Here is a 24,377-nt window from a genome sequence, read left to right as displayed (position 1 = left end):
GGTGAAATGCAGCAAGGAGCAAACCAGCACCTTCCCTTCAGGCACAGATTAAACAACCACTAACTTTTAAAGCTCTCCTTCCAACATATCACTCCAGAAGGGATGTGACCAACCCACAGCCCTTGGACTCATTCCAGACATTCCAACGCCATGGCCACAGTCACACACATGTGACACCCGTGACATTCCAGTGTCCGCTCTGGAGGAAGTTTGTCAGCAGGGTTTTGGCTTCAGCCAGACCCTCACTCATCCAGGGCAGCTTCATTCCCTGGGAATTCCAGCAAAAGCTGATCTGTGCCTGCAAACCACTCCAGGCAGCAATTAGAACAACAGAACATAAACATCCCAGCTCCCGCCGAGCCAACACCTGATTTGAATACAACTAATTGCACTTTGTGTTTTAATTTAAAGGCTTAATCACTACAAGAAGCTTCTATGATCAGAATTACTGGCTCAGAAGGAAATTCACAAGGGAGAGTGCCTTCTTCTGAATCACCTTAACCCTCTCTGAAACCACAAAGGGAATAAATACTTAATATTCCCATAAAGTACATGCACCAATTGTGTTTTCTCCCAGTTATGTGACATCTCCTGTAAGTGATGTCAAATAAAGACAATTTGGCATTATCTTGCAAATATCTTTATTACAATTTACAGATTAGTTCTGAATAGTTTAATTATGTACAGAAATATAACTTTATAGATATAAAAACCCAACAAACTTGACACAAATCAATTAAAATCTGTAGAAAGCCCATGTTATAGGTTTTCTAACTTCTCTAAATTATACAAAAATAAAATCTGGTAATTACAGTTTTGATTTAAAGTTCAGTAAGTGTTATTTTTACTGCCACACTCAAAGCACTTACACGTATGATCACTTTAAGGTATAGTATGGGGAAAACTGTGACAACCAAGGTTAGCTTGAAGATGGTTTTTATGGTGATGAGTTTAGTGTTCATTTCCTGTCACCTTACACTGGATACTCGGAAAACATGAGGTGTGAGGGAAGGAAAAGGTTACCCAAGCAGGTATTCAGTGTTAAAAGGGAACTTAAGACACTGCAGGCTGGAAAAAAGCAATTTCTCAAACACCAGAAGTGCTTGGGAAGTAGCAGTTTGTAATCCAGTTTACACCCAATTTGTCACTTCTGGTCATTTCCAGCTGCAGCCTTTTCCAAGATGTGCAAACAGTGGAGCAGTGTTTGCAGGTGTTAATTCACACCACCCTAAAGCTTCCTACAAGCACCAGTAAGCCATGTGAGTTGTCCAGAGTAACTGAAGCACCAACAAGTTCTCCAAGCTTGAAGAACCTAAGGAGAGTCATGGAAAAATGACTTGAGTGTATTTTACCACAAGCAATCAACAGCATCTTTACTGATCAGCCACAAATCAACAAATTTTTGGTTGCAATTCTACATTAATCATCCTGCACACTTCTTTTTAAACTAAAAAGCAGAACACCCCTTATCAAATATGACACATTAAAAAAAAAAAATTTCTAAAAATTATAAGTTACTTAACAGGAGCTGACGAATGGTTAGAATTACTACTTCACAACTAAAATTATTTTTTATAGGAAAAAAGAATCCAGTTTCTTTTTTAATGCCATGGGGATGAAAAATAACATTGCTGCACAGCCAGTCTGTAAATTTCTGCTTGACTTTCAGCTCTATTTTAGGTTTATAGGACATCTCTACTCTGGTTCACATTTAAGCCTCTGAATTTCACAGTTTTAATACTTGTAATTTGTAGCAGAGGAATGGGTCTTTTAAATGCCAAGACTTCCTGTAACAAAGTATAACCCCAAAACCTCTCAAATTGAGACAACTAAAAGCACTGGCCAAAAGAGGGCACAATAAAGCAGAAAATTCAGTAAAGCTCTACTCTTCTGTACCTGCAGACTTCTATTCAAATTAAAACTAAAGTAATTAGTAGATGACAAATCTGAAATGTTGTGTTGTGAGGTTTTTTTTTCTTTTAAAGTTTGTCCCTTAATAAAGGGAAACAATACTAGTCAGCTCAGTGAACCAATTAGGAAGTCACTTATTCCAGCAATTTCATGCAAACAGGTATGAAGTCTTTGATGTCTGGTATTTATTCCCCTGCCTGACCTCATACCTGCTTGGGTAACATCCACAAAACATCCTTCGGGTCCAAACACATGTTCAAATGCTGCTTTTTTATCTTGACTGAAAAAACAATGAAACATTTGAAGTTAAGAAGATAATTAAGGAACGTTTTGCTTCCAGCAAGGACCTCAAACAGCAGCCCCCAGATGAGAAATTTTAATTTTGGTACTAGAGGAATGAAAGTGCAGACACACAGAGGTATTAATACTGGCTTTTGGTAAAGAACACAGCAATGTGTAGGCTTAGATTTTGATAAGTCAAAGATAATTCTCTTTAAAAGTACCAGAACAAGCATATTGGACAGAATAAATACAAAGCATTTTCCACATCAATCCCTTTTCAGAAGCAGAATCAATTATGGCGAAGTTGCTCAAAGATTAAATAAAGAACTAGGCCCTAGTTCCCTTCCCATGGCTACCTAAACTCAAACCATCAGCCACAGCCTTGATAAGCATCTTTGAGCTTTAATTGTTGACCAGGGTGAGGCCTTTCATTGCCTTGAGAGCAATGGAGGTTGGTGCACAAGCAGCCAACACATTTTGGAACAATACTGGGTAAAGGTATAATTGAAATAAAGACAGATCAAAGGGTTGGCAGTGCACCAGAGCCCCCCTAAATCCCCCAGTGTGCTTAGACTGAAATATTAACACACCAAAGCATTAAATTAATACCCAAACATCAGATTACATGCAAAGCTGGGATCCTAAAAGGAAGGAATGAATGATTGCACACTGAAGTTATTAGCTAAAACAAAAAGAAGTTGAGACTTTTGTACAAGTTAGAGAAAATGAAGAACCACAAGAAAGTAGCACAAACCTCTAGAAACTTTAAATCAAAACTGCAATAACTAGGTTCTGAGCTCCATAAATATTTCCTTCAAAATAGGTTTTGCTTTTTCAAAGTGCAAAAATCCAACTCAATATTCACCACTTCTCCACATATGGCAGGACAAGGCATTTTTGGAATGGATTTAACCTAAAGCAGTCTGTTTCTCAAGTGTTACTTAAAGGGAATGCAATTATACCATCCCTTACCCTTGATGACACTCAAAAGGTTTTGCCTGGCTATCAAAATGGGACACACATGGGCATATTTGTTGGCTGAATACCAAACTGGGAAGTGTTAAAATCCTACTTCTCATTTCAAAAGAGCACATGCAGCTGCCATGTCTTGTTCCGAAGATGTTGATGAGTAAGAGGGTGACACAACTATCAGATCTTTTAAGGTGCTAGAAGAGATCATCTCTCTTGTAGTAGGTTTCTTGAAGTCTATTAAATACTTTTTGCCTGTGTTCTGTTGTGAAGCAGTATCCTATGGCTTCTTCTGTTTCTTGGATACGTTTCTGGAATCTGCATCCATCTCGGGCAAGCTCTTCCCAGGGTCCTTTACGATCCTCCTCCCCACTTATGTAATACTCAGTAACTTTTTCAAGAAAGGTTACCTGGAAAAGAAAAGTCTTTTTAGTAAAGCATTAGCTCAACACATGCAAAAGGTGCTTAACATTCATTTGCACAAAGTGTGTTGGTTTTCTTTTAAGCAGAAAATTATTAAATGCTTCAGTGCAAAAAGCCTCAGATTTGTTACCAGCTCCTGCATTTCCTCTGTCTCACCTCTCAGTAGATTTCATTTCAGTTCTCAGTTTCATGCTGACTTCTCCCTCTAACAAAAGCAGAACCCAAACTACTGCAGAATTTCACAGTTCGCTGACATCAGTCCTGGGTTATGACCTTACCCAGACACAGTTCCAGCAAGTTACTCAGTGGCACATGCCAGGACAGTCACTGCAGGTTGGAAATATGCTACTGGCCAACATCTCTGATTGCTGAAGCTTATGTAAGAAAAAAAAAAAAAAAAAGGAAAAATAATTGCTCTAGAAAGTCACCCTATGAGTCAGTTTCCACTTCAGCAATGAGAGAAGAAATTAAGACTACTCCATATAAAGAAGCAACACTCCCCACACATGAGTGGAACAAACCCATCTATTCAGAGCTGGTATCCAATTCCTGGGTACTTATGTTCATGCAAAGAAATTGAGATTAAAGCCATGTGACTTCAGAAAACATCTAAAACTTCCACTCTTTGCTATTTTTAAGAACTACTGAGCTATTTTAGAAAAACAAGCTTATAGGCTTGAGATGTAAACTGGACAATATTTAGACTATTACTTTATTAAGGATTTAAGCCTTTCTGTTACTGAATGATAAGCAAAAGCCAGACTGCTTCAAGCTCCTACTAAATGATGTATTGCTTTTCTTTTAGCTATCCGAAAGGCACAAAAATGGAGGACAAACTAAGCTGTCAACACCCATTAACCCATCAATTATTTCAGACAAGCCTAACACTGGTGTTACAGATGACTCCACTGAATTTGCTGCAGTGAAGCAAAAAAAAAAAAACAAAAAAAAAAAACCTGGGGAGGTACAGAAAGGTTTTATTGCTGCTGTTTGCCTGGGAGATGCCAGAGAGTGAAAAGCTTTGAGCAGGGTAAATGACTGGAAGATTTCCTGGGAACACCTTGGTCACTGCTCAGCAACCTGTTTTGCAGACAAACCTTATTAAGGATCTGCTTCCAAGCACACAGAGCTGTTACATCAGCCTATCCCTTCGTGAGTTCCTACCTTACATCCTTTTTACATCAGTCTAAGCCACCCTTGGGCACAATTACTGGATTCTGTAATGTCACACTGAATATTGCATCCAGATCATCACTCTTTCACCATGTCAAGAAGATGACAGAGTCGAACAACAAATCAAGTCAAAAAATGACAAAAGTCTCCATCCCTGACACTGCACAGGGTTTTAGGTCTCAGCAGTATGAGCTTACACCAGGGCTCACCAGTGATCCCCTGCAGTGGTTCTGACAGATGCTGTCACTTACAAAGGGCTTCTTAGAAAAACTGTTTGAGTATTTTCCACTTAAATTAAAATACAATAATTCAACTTGGGTGAATCATTATGTGCCACCTGCCCTAGCAAAATCAGGTATGAAGTTTACCTCCTAGTCAGGCCCACAATTAATAGAGCAAACAATTTACAGTAAGAATGCTAAAGCAAGCATTATACAACTTTTCTGTTTTGATGACTTGTTATACCTGGGTTTGCTATCGTAACTCATTCAAATGTCAAAAACATCAGGCAAGACTGACATTATGCCTGAAAAGCCATCTTATACATCCATAGCACTATAAAACTCATGAGATTTATTACTATTTACTGCAATTCTAGCAAATGTATTATAAAAGTTCTGTCTTACTGTAACATGTGTTAACCCACAACAGGGGAGTTCTTCCAACTCCAAGACATTTGTAACTCAAGCAGGCTTGTCACAAGCCCTAAAATATTTCCAATGCTTTAAGTCTTGACTACACTACACACATGCAAAGGTCCTAAAATACTTCATCAGCATTATTTAAAACACATAATGGGTACTTTCCAGAGGAAATTTTAACATTATAGTTCTGTTTCTCTGATGATGAGAACTGTTCCGCCCCAAACAGAAAATGAAACCCCTGTCTTGAAAGGAATATTTAACTTCCAAGTCTAGAAAATAAATGGGAAGAAATTATCTGCCCTGCATTACTGAATTACAACATTTACCATCACATGACAAGGATGAGGCACACTCATTTCAATCTAATAATTAGACCATAACCTCATGGGGTCATAATTTGCCAATAGCCATGGCTGGAATCCTGGCAGAAGTGACCTCACCCATGCACATACCACAGCACATAATGTGGGGTTGGTTGTTTGTTTTCCTAACACCCTCAAAACAAACCCCAGAAATGAAGTCTGTACCTTTTTCCTCTTCGGAGTTCTACATTTTTCACCAGCAAGACTGCCCTGCGGAGCAAAGTCAGTGACCCCACAGTTATGTTTTTCCAACTGCACCCGACAGACAGTCAAGTGACTACACTCAGAAACCACCAAACTTAGCCTCTCTGCTCCTTTTAAGCCAGGTGTCCCTTTTTTCTCTGCTGTATGAAAGGCTGCCTTGAAATTTAAAGGATTATAGGGATCATCTGAGGTACAGAAGGAGTTCCAAAGTTTCAAGTTTTCTGCCTCATCCACGCTGCTACAGTCCAACTCATCCTCCTCCTCTTCAGAACTAGGGTTAGGAGAGCCTGAAGATTCCTCTGCCCATGAAGAATCTTCCCCCTCTTCCTCCTCCACATCCGATATATCCTTCCCTGGATTGCTGGAAGATGTCTGAATGGTGGCTGTGAAGTTCTGAGGGTTGTATGGATCTAAACTGTAGAAGGAATTCCAGAGATGAAGCCTTTCCCCGTCCTGGCTCCCAGCGTCTGAATCTGAGGGGAGCCCTTCGCTGCCAAACCCATCATCATCATCATCACCATCCTCATCCCAGTCCTCCTCGTCATCACCACTCTCTTCCTCACTGGAAACTCCCCCTATAATATAGTCTATTAATTTATTCGCACAGGCTGGTCTGGATGAAACTGGAAGGTTTTGCTCTATTTCGGAGTCATCATCCGCATCCTCTTCAATCAAAGCTTCCCCTTCAAGTGCCTTCTTTTCAGCTGAACCCTTTATCACCTCCTGCTCTAAGGAATCACCTCCAGGTTGTCTTCCCGGCTCTTCACCTCCCTTTAACTCCCCGGCATCACACCGCTGCTCCCGTTGGTGCCCTACCTCTGCTTGACAAACTCCCTTGTTCTGCTGCTCCTCCTCCAGGCTGTGATACCCATGGTCGGGGTCTGGCACGGCCAAGGTACCGCTCGCCAAATGCCAGCGCTGGAGGAAAGCCAAACGCTTGCTGCGGAGAAACTCAACCTCCGGCAACCCGCCCCGGGCCGGGCAGCCTCGCCAGGCCTTGGCCGAGACCTCGGTTCGCAGGGGCTGAGGCAGATGGCTCTTACCGGAGCAGCAAGCCGGGCCCTGGGATGAACCCAACACGTACAAGTGTGGCACCGGGAGGGACACCGCGGTTCCCCAGAGCCTTGCCGGAGGCTCCCGCTCACCCTCTCCCCCCTTCTCCAGCGTTTCCTCCGTCCACAGCAGAGTCTCTTCGGTCCAGTCCGTCGAGGAGTCCGGCTTGGACAGCAGCAGCGGCTGCTGAGGGGCTCTGGTGGGCGGCTGAGGAGCGGCGGGGCAGAGAGCACTGCTCACCGCGGGGCCGGGCAGCAGCCGCTGCAGCAAGGCGGGCAGCGGGGAAAGGAGCTGCGACATCAGCCGCAGCCAGGAGAAGGGCGGGCTCGCCTGAGGCGAGGCGCCGCCTGAGGCAGCGCTGGGCCCGGTCACCTTAGGCCAGGCCGCGGTGAAGCCCAGCCGGGCCCCGGGACCGACGCGTTCCCGTGCGCTCGGCTCCATGAGCGGAGGTCCAAGAAGGCTGTTCAGCGCTCCCAGTGTTGCGGTCGAGCCTGCGGAGCGGCGCTCCGTGGAGGGGCGGCGGGGCAGCGGTGGCAGCGTGCAGTGGGCGGTCTCCTCTCCCGGTTGCTCGACTCCATCCTGCTACGGGCGCTGATACAAAATGGCGGCGCGGGGGCGAACGCGGCGCCTCCACCCTCCCGCGTCAGCCGCCAGCCCCGAGGGGCGGGGCGGGGCTAAAGCGCAGGCGCCGCTCCGCCCCCCTTGCGTCACATAGAGAGAACGCCTCCCATTGGACAGCGGCGAGGAGGGGAGGTGGGGCCTGGGGCGGAGGCTCCGCCCCAGCGGCGCGGTGAGGATTGCATCAGCCGGAGGGGAGCGGGAACTGCGCGGCAGCGCCCCTGGTGGCGGCGGGCGGCACTGCGGACGATCGGACCGGACCGGACCGGGCTCGGGGGGGGCGGAGCCCAACCCCGAGGTGGTCCTTGCGGCAGCCCACCCACCCCTGTTAGTGTTAATCACCCATTGTGGCTGCTTTTCGCTGATGGAGGAAGCTCAGTGAGGAGCCGCGTCCCTGTGTATCCCCAGGGTTTGGGTTTTTGGGGCTGGCAGAGCCCACACAGCATCCCCTGCATTTCACGGAATCACAAAAATTGTTTCATCTCCTTTTATTCTCAAACCACCGTGTTCCAGGCATGGGGGTCCCCATGGCAGCTTCAGCAGCCCCAGTGTTGGGCAGGGCCTGGCTGCTCCCCCTCTCCATTTGTCTTCATCCTCCGCCTCCCGCTAGATACAATATTTAAAACTTTTAATATAAAGGTTAAGTTCATTATTCTCGATCCTGAGAAACATTTTGTCTGTTTACGGAGCTCTTCGCTGTAAACAAAAGCACCACAGGCACCAAACCTGCACCCCGGCGCAGGCGTCCCCGTCTCCAGGGGTGGATGGCAGAGAAGGAGAGGGATCAGGAAAATTCCCTGGGATGGGAATCGCCCAGATCCAGGCAGGCAGCTCCTGGCTGGAGATGTACCCAGAGCTCTGTAGGTAAACACACACCCCCAGCCCAAAACAAATCTTCACCAATTCTCCCCTTTTCTCTCTGCGCCCGGTGCCCGGCTGCACACTACTCATTATTTAAAAAAAAAAAAACCAAATAAAATAAAAGTACAGATATCCCAAAAGGAAAAAAATACCCTCCCAAAGTACCCCACCGGTCCCCCCTGCCCCTCCCTCCCTGCGTTGCTCCCTTGACACAAGGTAAACTTAAAAAAGACGATGCCTGCTGCAGCACCCATGGGCGCCCGGTCCCTACGGGCACATCCCGGGGTGGGCAGAGCCGTGGTGGCAGTGCCAGGAGTCCCCAGTGAAGTCCCCAACTCTAGCAGTGGGACCTCAGAGGGTGCCATGGCCACGGGATCCCAAGGCAAACCATCCCATCTTCTCCTGGGCCAGGTCAAGGTCCCGCAGGTGGATGCTGACCTCCCCGAGGAGGATGTTCTCCCAGAAGCCTTCCTCGCTCAGCACACTCAGACGCAGCTCCCTCTGCTGCAAGTCCCCCCTGGGGATCCCATCGTAGACCAACTGTGGAGCAGAACGGGGCAGAACCCTCAGTCACAGCCTCCCACGGACCTCCCCCCACCCCAGCCCACATACCATCTCGTTGTAGGTGGGGTTGCAGGTTTTTCGTGCCACTTTGGTTTTTCTTTTGGTGGTTTTTTGGGGGTCGGGCAGCAGGTAGGTCTTGACGTAGGGGTCAGGGTCATTGCCATCCTGCAGTGGGGGCTGTGGGGCAGAGCACGAATCATGGAATGCTTTGGGTTGGAAGGCATCTTAAGGATCATTCAGTTCCAACGTCCCCTCCATGGGCAGGGACATTTCCCACCAGCCCAAGTTGCTCAAGGCCCCATCCAACATGGCCTTCAGCACTGCCAGAGAGGCACCCCATGGCCAAACCCCGACCCTGCCAGCACCATGCACCTACCAGCCCTCGGATGTGCATCACCATGATGAAGAGCTTGTTGTTTTTGTAGGAGATGGAAAGCTTCACCTCCCCGCCGACCTTCCCCAGGGGACGAGCCCACGTGCCATCTGGAGAGATGGAGAGGAGCGGTGTGGATGGGACAGGACCCCTCCTGCCATCACCTGCACAGTGACAGCGGGTACTGCCACCAGCTCACCTGCTGCCTTTGGCGCTGGGTTGGTGCCTGCTGCCTTCTCATCCCGTGGCAGGGGGTGGAAGAAGGTGTAGATGAGGTCACACTGTGGGAAGAGGAGATGATATCAGGTGGTGACCACGTCCCCCAACACCCAGGACCACTGCCCCTCGCGTTGATCCCCAGTTTCCCACCTCACTGGCATCCCCAGCGTCATCCCCCCCCCCTCGGGAGGCAGCAGTCTCCCCCACCTTCACCTCCCTGGAACCTCCCCCACCAGCTCCACACCTCTGCCACCTCAGGGGCTGCGTGGATGAGGTGCCAGATGTAGCCATTCAACTCCTCCTTCCTCCGCTCGGCCACTGCTTCTCCCCGCGACCGCCCGATGACAAACCTGCTGGGGAAGCTGCAGGGAGGGACACTCAGCAGAGCCTGGGGGGTGACAGGGAACCCCAGGGATCTGACAGGGGTCTGCGGGGGGTACCTGGGCAGCAATGAGGAGGGAAAGAGGAGGCGCAGCTTGTTGTGCAGCTCCTGAAACTCCTCAAAGGTGCGCTGGATGAAGGTCACGTCGCCTGGGCTCTCCCGCTGCACCTTCACCACGTAGGTCTGCAGGGAGATGGGAGTGTGATGCAGGGGTGCCCCAAATCCATATGAGGCCAGGAAGGAGCACCAAGACAGAACCACCCTTCAGTTGTCCCCAACTTTTCCCACTCACATAGCCCTTGCTGGGGTTGAAGACCCTCTCGTGGCGGCAGAGGAAGACATCACGGATCCGGCCGGACATCTTGATGGTGTGGGTGCGGGGGGCAAAGGAGAGGGTTGGGCGGGCATCAGAGCCCGTGAACTTCATCTGTGCCAGGTTGTGGATGAAGAAGTTGAGCTTGGTGGCCACGCTGCCCAAGCTGGACTCGATCAACCTGCAACGAGGCCACCACTTGCTCAGCACGGAGGAGCCTGTCAGCATGCCGAGCCGCTGCCCTTGTCCCCTTCCATGGGCTCCCTCATCCCTCTATGTCCTCTACCTGGTGAAGTAGGTGGTGGCATCAGCATCAGAATCCTGTGGCCTCAGGGCATCATAGACGTACTTGAGGTCCTCCAGGTCAGAAAGCTCAGGAATGCCACAGGACAGCATCTAGGAGGCAAGGCCAGGGGGTGAAGGCAGGAGGGACCCCTCTGCCCTGCCCGGCAGGATAGGGTGCATGACCCCCCGGCTCTCACCAGCCCCAGAAGGTTGAGGAAGAGGTGGGTGTGCTTGCGGATCAGGTTGTAAGCCTGGCAGCAGAGGTCAACAAAGTCATGGAAGCGGCTGGAGGGTTTGTCCCCCCCGTTGATGACATACGCCATATCCGAAGTGAAGACAAACGGTGCCCTGTCCCTGCAGCAGGGAGACAGGGACAGAGAGTGACCACCACCATCAGGACCAGGGCGTGAGATTTCACCCCATGAAATAAAAGGGAATCCTGATTGCTAAAGACAATTTTTATTATGCAGGGATGAGCCCAGGTAATGAGGAAGGAGATCCTGGAAGCATTTCTCACCTCTTGATGTTGCCGAACATCTGTGCATGGCCCAGGAACCTCCCAAAGTCAATGTGAAACATGTGGCCTGTGGTCTTGAGCATGATGTTGTCATTGTGCCGGTCACAGATCCCCAGCACGTAAGTGGCTACACAGCATCCAGCACAGGAGTAGATGAAGTTCTCCACAGCCTAAAAGGAGGGAGAGAAGGATGGAGTCACCATGCATGGAGAAAGGCTGGACACGTTGGGAAGCAAAGAGGCTCATCCCTGGATAAGGGAACATGAGGAACCCTGCCAGGCTCCTCCTCACCTTCTCATACTCATCTTCCTCAGGGTTGTGTTTCTGCAGCCAGTCTGCCAGTGGCCTGTCTTTGAAGGAGCCCGTCACACCATGCTCCACCTGGATTTTGCGTAGGGTCTCGGCGTTGGGGATCATCTCCACCATGCCTGGCAGCCAAGACATCACGGTGAGACCCATCCATCCCACCTGGGGGGCACTGAGACCCTTAGCAACCCAGCTGCTCCCCAGCCATCACCATTGAGTGAAAGCCTGCAAAGCCAGGTTCCTACAGTTGGTGGGATTGGACCTGAAGGTGGATGACAGCTACCCACAGCAGTTCCTTTCTGGCAGAGCTCTAGGATCTCTTAGCCCATTGCTTGCCCAAGACTACCCCAACCTGGGGTCTGATGCCCTCAGGGGACACCCTGGCACTGGGTTACCTCGTCCACGTCCTGTGGAGAAGCAACGGAAGATGACCATGCGCATGTCCAGCCCTTCCTGAATCCAGATCTTGTTCATGATCCGGATCATCTGAAGGGTCAGCATGTCCTGCCGCAGGTCATCACCACACTGTGATCCCGTGGGAGAGGAGAGAGCCATCAGAGCCAAGGTGGAACAACTGGGGCAAAGCTGAGCCAACCCCAGGTGAGCTGGGAAAGCCATTCCAGGGGTTTGGGCATCTCCAAAGGACTCACCTTGAAGATGACACGGATGTTTTCCCCGAGGGGATCGACGTTCTGGAAGGAGAGCTTCAGGGGGACGGCATTGGAGTTGAAATAAGAGCAGTCCTGCCGTGGGAAGGAAGGTGCAGACCACCAGGGTGAGCTGGGGGTGTGCAGAGGAACCCCCTGAAGTCCCCTCCAGCTCCAGCACTCACCCGTGGAACAATCCCCTTGACCAGCAGGCTGGGGCTGAGCGGCAGCCGGCACGACCCGTGAGCCTTGAAGAACTGCTTCACCTCCTCCAACCCCTCCCGGAGGATGCCCTGCAGGGTGGGCACAGAGATGGAAAAGCTGAGACACAGCCTGGAACCTCCCTGCCACCTCCCATCACCACCCCAGCACCCACCTGGCGTGCGGAGGGGGCAGCATCCCGCACTTGCTGGGCTAGCTTGGCCAGCGTGGTGACCAGCAGGCACTGCCGGTCAAACTCCTCCCGTAGCCCCTTCCCACAGCAGCAGAGCAGAGCTGCCAGCAGGTACTGGTAGCGGATGCTGAACTGGGAATCCTTGAGGCCATCCTTCAGCAACCTGCTCAGAGAGGCGGTATGGGGTGTGTGTGGGGGTCACACAAGTTCTAAGGTCCCTCCATCCCGCTCCTCTCGGCCCCCTCAAACCCACCAGAAGAAGTAGTGGGTGATCTTCAGGTCACAGATGGCTCTCTTCATGAGGAAACGCACCAGTGGACTGTCCAGGTAGCACTCGTACTTCAGAGCCTGGAGAAGGGATGGGTTTGGACAACAGTGGGACCAGTGAAGCCAAAAAAGGCACCAGCGTGCACTCCATGTCACATCCTGGTCCCATCAAGAGCCCCATGCCACATCCTGGTGCCAGCACACACCTGGACCAGCTGGGGCAGGTAGTCCAGCAGCTCAGTGTCTGAGATGGAGTCAATCCACTGCACAGCTGTCCTCCTCACCTCTTGGTCAGGGAACCTGCAGCAGGGACAGGTATCATGGGGATGGCATCCTCAATATCCCTGCCCAAAATTCCCACCCTGCCCAAAATTCCTACCTCTGCCTTCCCCCTGCCTGTGCAGGGAGGGCAGTGGCACCCAAGAACGGACCCTTATGAGTGTGCATCCCTGTGAACATGCATCCTCATGGATGGGCACCCTTGGGAACATGCATCCCGGTAAGTGTGCACCTCCATGAGTGTGCAAACCCCATGAACATGCAATTCCATGGACATGCAACCCCAATGAACATGCATTCCCCAATGAACATGCATTCCCCATGGACATACAATCCCTATGGAGATGCAGTCCCTATGGACATGCAATCCCCACAAACATCCACCCCAGCAAACCCTCTGAGTGTGCAAACTCCATGGCACCCTTAGCCTGATGGTGGCTTACGTGGCATGCAGCAGCCCCAGGGCATCCTGGTGGTTCATGTGTGCCCACTGGCTGAGCAGGGCATAGATGTCAGGCAGACAAGCCCACTCCCAGCTGGGTGCACTGGCCAGCAGCATGGGCAGGGTGCCAGGGGACCCGTGGCAGTAGTAGCGCTTCTCCCACAGCCTCTTGTGGTCAGTGTCCATCAGCCTGGGGGGGGGACAAGGGTCATGCTCAGGATGACATGGATGGGTGATGCATCCCTAAGCTGCACCCTGTCCCTCCAGGACTCGAGTCCCCATGCACCCTGGGAATTTTCCAAGGAATGTCAGCACTGCCCCGTGCAGTGGATCCCAGTGCAGCTGCTGACACCTGATCCTCCCACTTAGAGCCAGACCTGGAGGACCCAACCTAGATGTTAGGAAATATTTTTTCACTGAGAAGGTTGTCAGGCATTGGAATGGCCCAGGACAGTGGTGGAGTCACCATTCCTGGACACATTTAAAAGCCATTTGGACCTGGTCCTTAAGGACATGGTTTTGGAGTTGACTGTGGTGTTAGTCAGAGGTTGGACTGGGTGATCTTGGAGGTCTCTTCCAACCTAATCATTCTGTGATTCTGTGATTGATTCTGTGACTCTGTCTGGCTCAGCTGTGCCACGATGGATGAGGGGACAGGGCTGGACAGGCCCTCTGCAGGGGAAGACAGATGACATGCAGCTGGGGGCAGGCAACTTGGCAAACACTGGGCTCCAGCCTCATCCCCAGCTGCCAGAGGCAGGATCAGAACCCCAGGTGCCCCTGCCAGGGCAGAGCTGGGGGGGCTCATAGAATCCCAGCTTGGTTTGGGTGTGAAGAGACTTTAAAGCCCACCCAGTGCCACCCCTGCCATGGTCAGGGACACCTCCCACCAGCCCAGGTTGCTCCAAGCCCCATCCAACCTGGGGCTTTCAACACTGCCAGGGATGGGGCAGCCACAGCTTCTGGGGTCACTTGCGCAACCAGGGTCCCATCACCCTCTCAGTGAAGAATTTCTTCCTAATCTCTAATCTAAATACCCTTTTTCTCAGGTAATGCCACTCCCCCTCCAGGCTGCTTACCAGTAGAGTGACTTCTTCTGCATCACCTCCCGCAGCTTGCGCTGATCCTCCTCCCCGAGGCTGCTGAACTCGTACCTGGGGCTGAACTCAGCTGCTGGTGGGCTGGTGAACTTCACCTCAAAGGCAGAGGTGGGGAAGTCGATCTGGGGCAAGAGCAGAAGGTAAGCAGGGGCCACTTGCTTGTGAGTCCGTCCCCAGGACCCCCACCACCAGGACACACCTGCAGGATGACACTGTCAGGTTGGTTGAAGTTGGGGGCACTCGACCTGGCTCTGGAGTTGTCCTGGGTGGCTGGCCACAAGCCCAGGAGTTTTCGTCCACAGGTCAGGACCCTGGAAGAGATGGAGAGGTGAAAATATGGCTCTGGGGGCTGCTCCAAGGGGGCAGGAAGGTGGCACCACTGCAGTAATGCTGTCCCTGAGGTTCTAGAGACCCTCCTGTTCCCCTCTGGGAATGCTGGCACAGTCCCTCGCCCTGCCCATCACAGCAGGATGCCACACATACTGCCTGAAGTTGAAGAGAGGGGTGGTCACCCAGCCCAGGGCCTCGGGGACCCGCCGCTGCTTGTTGGTGTCAGAGGAGCTCCCTGGAGGTGGGATGGGCACAGCAAAGAGGGTGACACTGAGCAGGGTCTCCCGTGGCAGACGGTTCACCTGGATGGGGAAGCAGATCCTGCAAGAGAGCAGCCAGCAGTTCAGCCGTGACACTGCCAGCCCCCTGTGACACTGCCAGCCCCCTGTGACACCAGCCAGCCCCCCATGACACTAGCCAGCCCCCCACCTCAGGATGCCAAGCATGCCCTGGGACAGCCCAGCCCAACAAACACCTTTGCCACTGGCACTGGGGGTGCCACATGCCCCCCAGCACAGGACAGACACCCCATGGGTGGCAGCCGTGTTTGGGGACAGCCAGCTGCTCCTGTACCCCATCCTCTCCCTGCTGCTCTGTGTCCCAAGAAGGAGACCACAGGGCATAGGGGTCACCACGGGGATCCCCCACCACACACTGACCTCATCCAGTGGCCAGGGGGGTCTGCGTGGGACCCCAGGGCTGACACTCCTCTCCGACGCTCCCGAGGAGCCCAAGGTGGCAGCTACATCCCCACCCGTGGTGGGCATGGGTGGGGATTGTTCCACAGAGGGGACTTGCACGGCTCTGCTCCCCACCGGGGCCACCCGGCGCCTGTCCTTGGGGGGCACGGGCACCTTCTAAAATTATCCTGCTCCCATCCCCACCTCCCTGTGAATGCCAGGCGTGTTGAAGGCTTGGAGCAGCACCCAGGGTTATTTTGGGAGCAGATCCCCTTTCACGGATACAAACAGCACTCAGGTCAGGGGGAGGGCAGGGCTGGCACTGGTGCTATTCTCAGGGATGACACAAGAGCTTCTAACACCCAAAAATCAGGGAGAGGCATGGAGAGGAGCTGCTGGAGCAGGGGAGGAGGAGGAGGCAGGGGATGGCATGGGGACGCCCTGCCCACCCCATGGGCCGGGGTGCTGCCTTACTGCTGGTCCCAGATGATGAGGTGGAAGAGGTATTTGTAGACGTGGGCTTTCTTGGTGAGGAGGGGGCTGCACAGCTCCTTCCCACCGTGGCTGAGGGAGCAGGAGAGGTAGAAATCTTCATAGCTGCAAGGGGAGGAGAGGGACCGTGAGCCCGGGACTGGGCTTTGCCTGGGGAGCTGACACCCCGAGGGAAAGGGACCCACCCTGCCCCAGAGCAAACCCCACGGCAGCGGAATGGGAGGGTGAGCGCTGCCCCTCTGTGCCTTCCCCGGGGTTGGGGAGGGGGCTCAGAGCCCCCATCACCATATGCCACCGTGCATACCATCACACGGGGGGGGGCTCCCGGGAAAGGGGAGGAGGGTGGGGACCCTGCCATGTGGCAGGTGCCGAGCGACAATCCGGGGAGGGCGGCGGGGCGCCGGAGGTCAGGAGATGACGGCATTTCCCAGGCTACCCGCATTGTTCGGAGCCAGTCACCAAGGGGAATACATTAAGGACAGGACAAAGGCGAGAGGTCCCCGGCGGGGCGGCTGCTGCTGGCGCCGCTGCCTTGCTCACACCCCCGCCCCCCCACCCCCTCCATCCCTGCCGTGGGTTTCTGCCGCCTGCCCGGACCCCCACGGTCCCCCCGTGAGGGGCCGAAAGAGGGTACGGACACCGAAGCACCTAACAAAGGAGCAGGTTGAGGATGTGGGGTGAGGGCAGTCCGGTCCCGCTGCACCGGGGCCATCTGTCACATCCCCGGGGTGGTGAAGAGCCCGGGAGGGATGCTGCAGCCCCAGGGATTCCTGAGGTTGGGATGGGATCCCTCAGCTCTGAGCATCCCTCACCACCCATCGAGCACCAGCACCCTCATATTAATCATGGAATTATTTGGGTTGGAGGGAATTTAAATATCACCAAGTCCCAGCCCCCTGCCATGGTCAGGGACACCTCCCACAGCCCAGAGTGCTCCAAGCCCCATCCAACTTTCAACACTGCCAGGGATGGGGCAGCCACAGCTTCTCTGGGAAACCTGGGCCAGGGGCTCAGCACCCTCACAACAAAGAATTTCTTCCGAATACCCCATCTCAATCTCCCCTCTTGCAGCTGAAAACCCTTTGCCCTCATCCCATCCCTCCAGTCCCTTGTCCCAAGTTCCTCCCCAGCTTTCCTGGAGCCCCTTCAGGCACTGGAAGGTGCTCTAAGGTCTCCCTGGAGCCTTCTCTTCTCCAGTCTGAACACCCCCAACTCTCTCAGCCTGGCTCCAGAGCAGAGCTGCTCTGACCATCTCTATGACCTCCTCTGGACTTCCTCCAACACCTCCGTGTCCTTCTGCTGGTGGAGACCCCAGAGCTGGACCCAGCACTGCAGTGGGGGGGGGGGTCCCCCCAGAGCATATCAGTCCTGCTCTGTAGGGGGCTTGGGCTGGGTTAGCTCTTATTCCCTCCACAGCTGCTGAACATCTGAGGCAGGGACACATTCCTCAGACACCTGGTGTGTTCAACACCCCAGACTGGACAGGCAGAGGCTGAGCAAGGTCCAGGCAGCTGCCCTTACCTGGCAGCCCAGGTGATGGGGATGCGGTGGGTGGCATAGATGGTGAAGGAGAGGGGGCAGGAGAGCAGGCGAGCCTCCTGCACCACCCCCTGCTCCCTGCTCCCGGGCACGGATGGCTGGAAGTCAGCATTGAAGGTGCTGCAGTAGAGCTCCACCAGGTTGAGGATGGCAGCTGTCAGGCTCTCCACAATCCTCTCTGGAGAGGAGGTGGGAGAAGGGTGAGACAGGGAGGTTGCCAGCCCCACAGCACCCCTATAGCATCCCTCTAGGGTGGGGATGCTGGAAAGACCCCGGGGAAGGTCTCCTCTGGGACAAAGAGGATGAAAGGGAGAATTTCAGGCTTCCTATTTAGCTGAGTTCATGGGATGGAACAACAGCCATGGCCTCAAAACCCCCTCTTTTCTTAACCAGAAAAGTTTCAAACACATTTTTGGCCTTAATAATTAAGGAGGAGGGGTTTGAGGATTAAAAGCACCAAGAACTTGAGCCCAGAAGGGGAGGAGAACAGAAATACCTCGATTTTCCCTCTTGGCCAGAACATTTGGATCCTGTTGAGGAAAAAAAAAAAAAAAAAAAAAAAAAAAAAAAAAAAAAAAAAAAAAAAAAAAAAACCAAAAAAAACCACAAGAGCAGCATCAGAATCAGCCCCGTGTGGGGAGCAACTTGCCAAGCCAGCTGCTTCACACAACCAGCCCGGGCTCCTTGGCTCCCAACTATTGAGGAATTTTCCATGTAGTGTGGAGAGAATGAAATCAGCTGTGAAAATGTCCTTTCCCCTTCTGCACCCCCTTCCAGGTCCTGCATCTCCCCCCACACACACCTCCCAGGAACTCATCCCTCTCTCCCCAGCAGCACTCACCTTCTGGATTTTGGGCTGCATGCGGGAGGGGCAGGGGGGCATCTGGTTGAGGGCTGCTGTGATCTCCTGGGACTCCACAGCAGCCAGGGCATTACAGATGGCCATAACTGACTGGATAACCCTCTCTGCCTTCAGCAGGACATCTCCCTGCAAGGCAGAAGGGGGTTGCTGTGGGACCCCTGGGTAGCTGAGGCTGTCCCCCAGCTCCCACACACCATGCATGGGGAGTTGCACCAGCTTGTGCCTCAGTTTCCCCTACTTTCACAGCCTTCTCTGATGCCTTCTCGAGCCCCATAATGAAAAGGGGAAAAAGTCCATGACAGATGAGGCAAAGCACCCCCCCAAATGCCTCCCCCATCCCTGGGGCTCACCTCGGCTGCCAGGAAAGCATCCACCTCATTGTGGAAGGTGTCAAAAAGGAGACTCAGGGCCTGCCTGAGGGACAGAAAGCAGAGCTCAGCCCTGGCCAGGTGGACATCCAGGAGGGGGGAACAATCCCACCACATCCCCCCTATACCTGCTGATGGTCTGCTTGATGGGTCTCTCCTGCAGGTGAATGTAGTGGTTGAGAGTGGAGGGGCTCTGATCATCGTTTGCCTGCAGGTAGAGAGGTAGATGAGGTGACATGGGTGTCCCTCCCAAAAAACCACTGCCCCCCCGACACGGGTACCCACCGTGCGAGCCAGGTCACTGCGTACCCCCTTCCTTCTCATCAGCTGCAGCCGAATGTCTATGTCAAATTTCCTGCAGTGCTGGATGTACTCGTGGCTGCCCAGGGCATGCTTGCTGTAGGGACAGGCACAGCACCCTCAGCCCCTCTCCAACCCACGCAACACCCCCAAACCCAACCTGGGATGCTCCCATCCCAACGCCTCACAGCCAGGCAAGGTGTCAGCCACAGTCACCTCCCCTGCAGACGGATGTTTGTGGCCCGGGGAGGTTTGCACAAGGAAACCCAAAGAATAAGCTATTGTTTTCCCTCCTTCCCCTGTACCCTCCAAAAAAACCATGCCCAGCCCAGCTGGCATGATGGAACTGGGAGTGGAGGAGCTCACTGTGCCAGGATCTGCCCTACAATGTGTGGGAAGCAGAGAGTGGACCCGAGGAGCTGAAGGATGCTCCACTTGACAGCGGGACCAGGGTGAGTCCTGGAGCTGGGATCACCAGCCTGGTCCTGTCATGGGCAGCCCCCCCTGGAATGAGACCCCTGGTGTGGGCTCTACACAAGAGGGTTTTGGCACTTCCAGCATCTCTTCGGCTGGGGGGAAGGTGAGGAAAGAAAAGATCAGTGACAAAAGGGCTTTATGTCCCCAGGGCTTTCTTAAAGGTCCATTGAGGGCCCCAGGAGATAGGGCAGTGCTGCCCATGCTGGCTCCCAGGAAACGCTCGCCAGGAACAGGCTGTGCTGCTCCGTGCTCAGGATGCTATTCCCTGCCAAAAAAGCAGGAGGTTCAACCCCTTTAGGAACGTTCTCCAAGCTGGCTGGATCCATCCTAAAGCTGGGTGCAGCCCCAAGCCACCCAGGGCAGGGATTTGCTCTGTGGGTGAGATGCACGGGGATGCTGCTGCACCCATGGTGAGTGAACCCTGCTGTGTGCAAACACGTGGACCCACACATACACGCACACACACATGTATACATACACACATGCAGACACACACGAAGACATGCACACACATGCACACGCATGCCCTGGGCTGCTGGGCAGTGGGAGGGCAGGTATGCTGCTGCACCCATGGTGAGTGAACCCTGCTGTGTGCAAACGTGTGCACACACATAAAGACACACATGCAGACACACAGACACACATGCAGACACACAGACACACATGCACATGCATGCCCTGGGCTGCACAGAGAGAACAAGATGCCAGGGAGCCAGGAGCATAGGTTGGGCTCTGCTCAGCCTCCACACAGGTGCTGTGCCGGCTCTCCTGGACCCAGCCATTCCCAGCCATCCCTTTAGGGCCTAAAGCAGCAGCTCCTGGAGGCCATGGCACAGCTCCCACGGATCTCCAGCAGCAGGGCCAGCCCCAGGGCAGCTTTCCAAGCAGTGGGAGCTGGCTGGCTGCACCCAGTCGCCGGGAAGGACGGCGTGTGCCTGTGCATGTCTGGCTGCTGCAGCCACCTCTGCTCTCCCGAGCTTCTGATCCCCAAATCCCCCCCTGGAAAAGCAACCTTTCTCCAGGAAAGGCAGGAAGGCAGGGAGGGATCTGCACTGGTCTCACCCCCCATCACCCAGCCAAGGGAGCCCATGGTGGCCCCGATGCTCCCATGCCCCCTTTTCCACCTTCTCCTGCAATTTGAACCACGGGCGGTGTTCAGAACCCAGGCTCTGCATCTGGGCTCTGCGACATGGCTGTTATTAATACTCCTCCAAAGAGCATTTTGGCAGCTCCCTAGTTTTCAGGCACATGGGGGTCAGCATGATGGATACTGGGAAAGATGCTCCCAACATGCTGCTGTTGGCACGAGCATCACTCGTGGTTCCAGGAGGCAGGAAAAGGAGCAGAGAGGCTCCTGCTGTGCACACCTGACCCATCTCTCCAGGGGGTGAGGACACAATCCGTGGGGTGATGCCTGGTTTGTGTCCCCATCCTGTCTTATACACCAACACCACTCACTTCTGCAGGAACTCCTCCAACCCACAGATTTTGAGCAGAAAATCCTCGACATCAACAGCATGCAGCTCGTCATGGGTGTAGCACAGTGCCTGATAGATGAGCAGGTCCACGGTGGAGGAGCCTGAGAGGAGGAGGAGCAGTGCCATGAGCCCTGAAGATGCCAAAATCCTCCTCCCACCTCATCCCCTGGGGTCTGTCCCTGCTTCACATTGCCCCAGGGCTCCCCACCCCAATTGCTGTGAGGGGCAGGGGGCTGTGGGGGGGCACTTACAGTCACAGGTAAAGGTGAGGGGCTCCCGCAGGTTGTCACACACCACGGTCACCTTCAGGCTGATGCCATGGCCCAGCTGCTCAGGACTGAGGTTGACAGAGCTCCACACCAAGCCAGTGAGGGAATAGTCCTTGGTGCTGTAGCCAGACCGCAGCCTGGGGAGGCAGGGACAGGTCAGAGATGCTGCCTTGCTTTGGGCTTTTCCCCAGCCTCCCAAAATCTGCCAGATTTGGGGGTATTTTGCAGTGGGATGCTGCAGGCCTGAGGTGTGCTGAGAGCCCCTGGGAAGGGCTGGGGCGCAGCTGGGTACTCACACATCCAGCATGTGGCAGAAAGCAGCCACCTCCTCATCTCGCTCCTCAGAGACTTCGAAGAGCTCGTAGCCATTGGCGATGGAGTGTGGCCGGGGGGCAACCTGCAGGGCAGAGCACGAGCCCATCAGCTGTCTGCAGCATTCTTGGGGGGGGGTTCAGCTGCTGCCCACCCCAGGTGGGGTTTGCTGGATCCCCCCATCAGAGCACCGGGCACTTTGGTCCCCCCTGGACACATCACCCATGTCTGCACCAACACCTTCCCCATAGCAGGGAGACCCAGCTGTCACTCCCCTGCCCAAAAAACTGCCTATTTCCAAAAGCTCCATCAGGAATATTCTGCAGGGAGACAAAGAATGGGAAGAGATGGACCTGAGGACACCATGGGATGGACAAGAACAGTTCCTGGGCCACCCTGGTGCCACAACAGAGCCCGTGCCTGGTTCTGCACACCACTCTCCCACTGCAGTGCCAGGGCAGGTGGCATCACCCTGCCAGCCCCCCCCCTGAGCATGAGGGTCCCTGGGCTCCCATCACTCTTTGGTGGTGAACAATGGCCCCACTGTCAGAGCAATTAACCCAGGCAACAGCTCCCGGGAGGCAGAGAAAGGCAGAGAACACATCAGCCACTGCAGCCAATTTTAATGCTCTTTTCTAATTAGCTTCTGGCACCAAGAAAGCTCAGAGTGACTTATGCAGCATCCACCAGTGGTCCCCAGCTGCATCCCTCACCCCAGGGAGGGGGGACCCTGTGATTAAGGTGACTTCTCCCTTTATCTCCTCCTCTTGCTAGAGGTGGGATGAACCACACCAGAGATGGGGTTTTGCCCACGTAATGGGCACCCCGCTGGGGACAGGGGACGAGAGAGGGTGGCAATGCCAGCAGCCCCCAGCCACCTCTTTGTGCAGAGGGGGCATCCTGCTCCTTGCCCAGTGGAGGGAAGAAGGGAGCTGGGGTTGAAAAGGATGTTGTGAGCCAACAGGAAAGCTACCACCTGGCTGGTGGGAGGAGGCTCACAGCTCATTCTGGAGGATTTAGTGACATTTTGTGAGCTTGTGGGACACAAGCACCTACAGTGTGGCCTCTGGAGACAGCAGTGACACCCAGGCAGGATGTGCCCTTCTGCTCAGCTTCCAAGCCTCTGCCCACCCACCCCAGAGGGTTTTGGCCACCTCTTGGGGGTCTTCTTTAACCCCCAGGGACGCTGTCCCTGAGAGCAGGGCAGGGAGAGGAAAGCCTCTTACCGGGTCGATGGAGATCCTGCGGTTCTTGTTGGGTGCCAAGTTCTTCCGGTTGCTGAAACGGGAGACGTAGGTCCTGGGGGGAACCTGGGGGGGCATGGTCTTACTCCGTGCCACTGGCTTGCCACTCGATTCCTTCTCAAAGATGCTCCTGCCCTCCTTCCAGCCACGGGAGGCTTCCCGCAGCACTTCTGACTCGTAGGTGGACTTGAGGTTGAGGCAGGTGATGGCATCGTTGATGCCCCCGTAGTCGGCGATGCCGTAGGGATCCTCTTCGGAGATGCGGCGACCGAGCAGCTTGCCATGGGCCACTGAGAACATGTTGATGTCCCTGGGCTGGGGTCCCTTGGAGGATGGGGGGGACCCTTTCCCTGAGCGCTGGGTCCCTTCGGGGGAGCTCCAGAGGAGGTGCCGTGGGGGCAATGGGGGTGGTGAGATCTTTTTGGGGGAGCTTCTCCCACCACCGTGGGGTGAAGTGCCATTGAGAGGCTCCCCGAGGAAGTCCCCTCCTGACCCATCAAAGATGTACAGGTAGTCCTCAGCCAGGGGACCCTTCAGCCAGGGCTGGGGGTCCAGGGGCAGAGGGCTGGGTGTGTGTGGGGGTCCAGGTGTGGGGGGACCCTCAGGTGCCACCGGGACGTGGTTGCAGCTGAGTGAGGGGTCAGAGCCCGAGAGACCCCGCGTGGCTTTGATGCTGGCACAGCCGTTCCTGTCAGTGGGGTCATCCCAGGAGATGAGGGGTCTGTCCCCCCTCTGCTTGGCCCTGTTCTCCTCCTTGTCCTGCCGCAGGCGGGATAGAGCATCATATTCCATCTGCAGGGCCTCAGCCAAGGCCAGCTCCTTCCGGCTGATCCCCAGGGATTGCCACTGCTCCCCATTGCCACGCCTGGAGGACATCTCTCCAGGGACCAGGACTTGGGGGGCTGTGGGGTCAGGAGAAAGGCATGCTGCACCACCAGGCACCTGGGTGGAGGGGAAAGGCATGGTCAGCAGCCAGGCAGGCTGTGATAACCAGGGCTGGCTGATAAACAGGGCTGGATAATGAGTGGGACAGCCCTTCCTCTCCATGACGGAAAAAAAAGGAAATGTTTAGGGGCAATGGGTTAAATCAAGACTTTTTAGGACATCAGGTCCTAAAACAGGGGGAATGGGAAAAATAGGAACAGTGGGAATGGTTTCAAAATAGAGGGGGGAGATTTAGATTGGATATTAGGAAGAAGTTCTTCACCAGGAGGGGGGTGAGATCCTGGCACAGGTTACCCAGAGAGGTGGTGGGAGCCCCATCCCTGGGAGTTTTTAAGGACAGGGCTCTGAGCAACCTGATCTGGTGGGAGGTGTCCCTGACCATGGCAGGGGGGTTGGACCTGGGTGATCTTAAAGGTCCCTTCCAAACCAGAAAATTCTATGGTTCTATGATAATGAAGGTTGGCTGATGAGCAATGCAGCCCTTCCTTTCCGC

The 24,377-nt window shown here is 53.8% G+C and overlaps 2 protein-coding genes across 3 annotated transcripts; both read right to left on the bottom strand.

The window, feature by feature from the left end:
• Positions 1-624: 624 nt before the first annotated feature.
• Positions 625-7,690, bottom strand: PPP1R15B (protein phosphatase 1 regulatory subunit 15B). Its single transcript, XM_030465404.1, has 2 exons — positions 5,930-7,690; positions 625-3,572 (listed from the first exon to the last, which is right to left on the bottom strand). Exons 1-2 carry the CDS (start codon positions 7,460-7,462, stop codon positions 3,360-3,362), a joined length of 1,746 nt encoding a protein of 581 aa, XP_030321264.1. The 5' UTR covers positions 7,463-7,690; the 3' UTR covers positions 625-3,359.
• Positions 7,691-8,114: 424 nt separating this feature from the next.
• PIK3C2B (phosphatidylinositol-4-phosphate 3-kinase catalytic subunit type 2 beta) lies at positions 8,115-23,888 on the bottom strand. 2 transcript variants are annotated; one of them, XM_030465440.1, is made up of 32 exons: positions 22,922-23,888; positions 21,680-21,780; positions 21,366-21,520; positions 21,095-21,215; positions 19,145-19,256; positions 18,988-19,067; positions 18,842-18,905; positions 18,471-18,617; positions 18,126-18,159; positions 17,612-17,807; positions 16,073-16,195; positions 15,072-15,239; positions 14,788-14,899; positions 14,568-14,710; positions 13,490-13,678; positions 12,974-13,067; positions 12,754-12,848; positions 12,483-12,663; positions 12,292-12,399; positions 12,110-12,202; positions 11,855-11,984; positions 11,445-11,581; positions 11,154-11,323; positions 10,834-10,990; positions 10,638-10,747; positions 10,331-10,532; positions 10,097-10,221; positions 9,901-10,018; positions 9,637-9,718; positions 9,441-9,547; positions 9,113-9,241; positions 8,115-9,040 (listed from the first exon to the last, which is right to left on the bottom strand). In XM_030465440.1, exons 1-32 carry the CDS (start codon positions 23,813-23,815, stop codon positions 8,852-8,854), a joined length of 4,866 nt encoding a protein of 1,621 aa, XP_030321300.1. In that variant the 5' UTR covers positions 23,816-23,888; the 3' UTR covers positions 8,115-8,851. The 2 variants fall into 2 exon arrangements, with proteins under 2 accessions (XP_030321300.1, XP_030321301.1); XM_030465441.1 differs by having other exon boundaries at positions 11,855-11,891; positions 12,122-12,202.
• Between the last annotated feature and the right edge of the window lie 489 nt (positions 23,889-24,377).

The sequence above is a fragment of the Calypte anna genome, chromosome 26 (assembly GCF_003957555.1).
Source record: "Calypte anna isolate BGI_N300 chromosome 26, bCalAnn1_v1.p, whole genome shotgun sequence".
Lineage (NCBI taxonomy): Eukaryota > Metazoa > Chordata > Aves > Apodiformes > Trochilidae > Calypte > Calypte anna.
This window is presented reverse-complemented; position numbering and strand designations above follow the sequence as displayed.

Excerpts from the sequence above, each read along its gene's own strand:
- PIK3C2B (XM_030465440.1), bottom strand. The coding sequence starts at position 23,815 with ATGTCCTCCAGGCGTGGCAATGGGGAGCAGTGGCAATCCCTGGGGATC. Across the intron at positions 16,196-17,611 it reads CCCATCACCTGGGCTGCCAG|CTATGAAGATTTCTACCTCT; the intron begins GTAAGGGCAGCT and ends CTCCCCTTGCAG. Across the intron at positions 14,711-14,787 it reads CTGACAGTGTCATCCTGCAG|ATCGACTTCCCCACCTCTGC; the intron begins GTGTGTCCTGGT and ends CTCTTGCCCCAG.
- PPP1R15B (XM_030465404.1), bottom strand. The coding sequence starts at position 7,462 with ATGGAGCCGAGCGCACGGGAACGCGTCGGTCCCGGGGCCCGGCTGGGC. Across the intron at positions 3,573-5,929 it reads GAACTCCGAAGAGGAAAAAG|GTAACCTTTCTTGAAAAAGT; the intron begins GTACAGACTTCA and ends TTTCTTTTCCAG.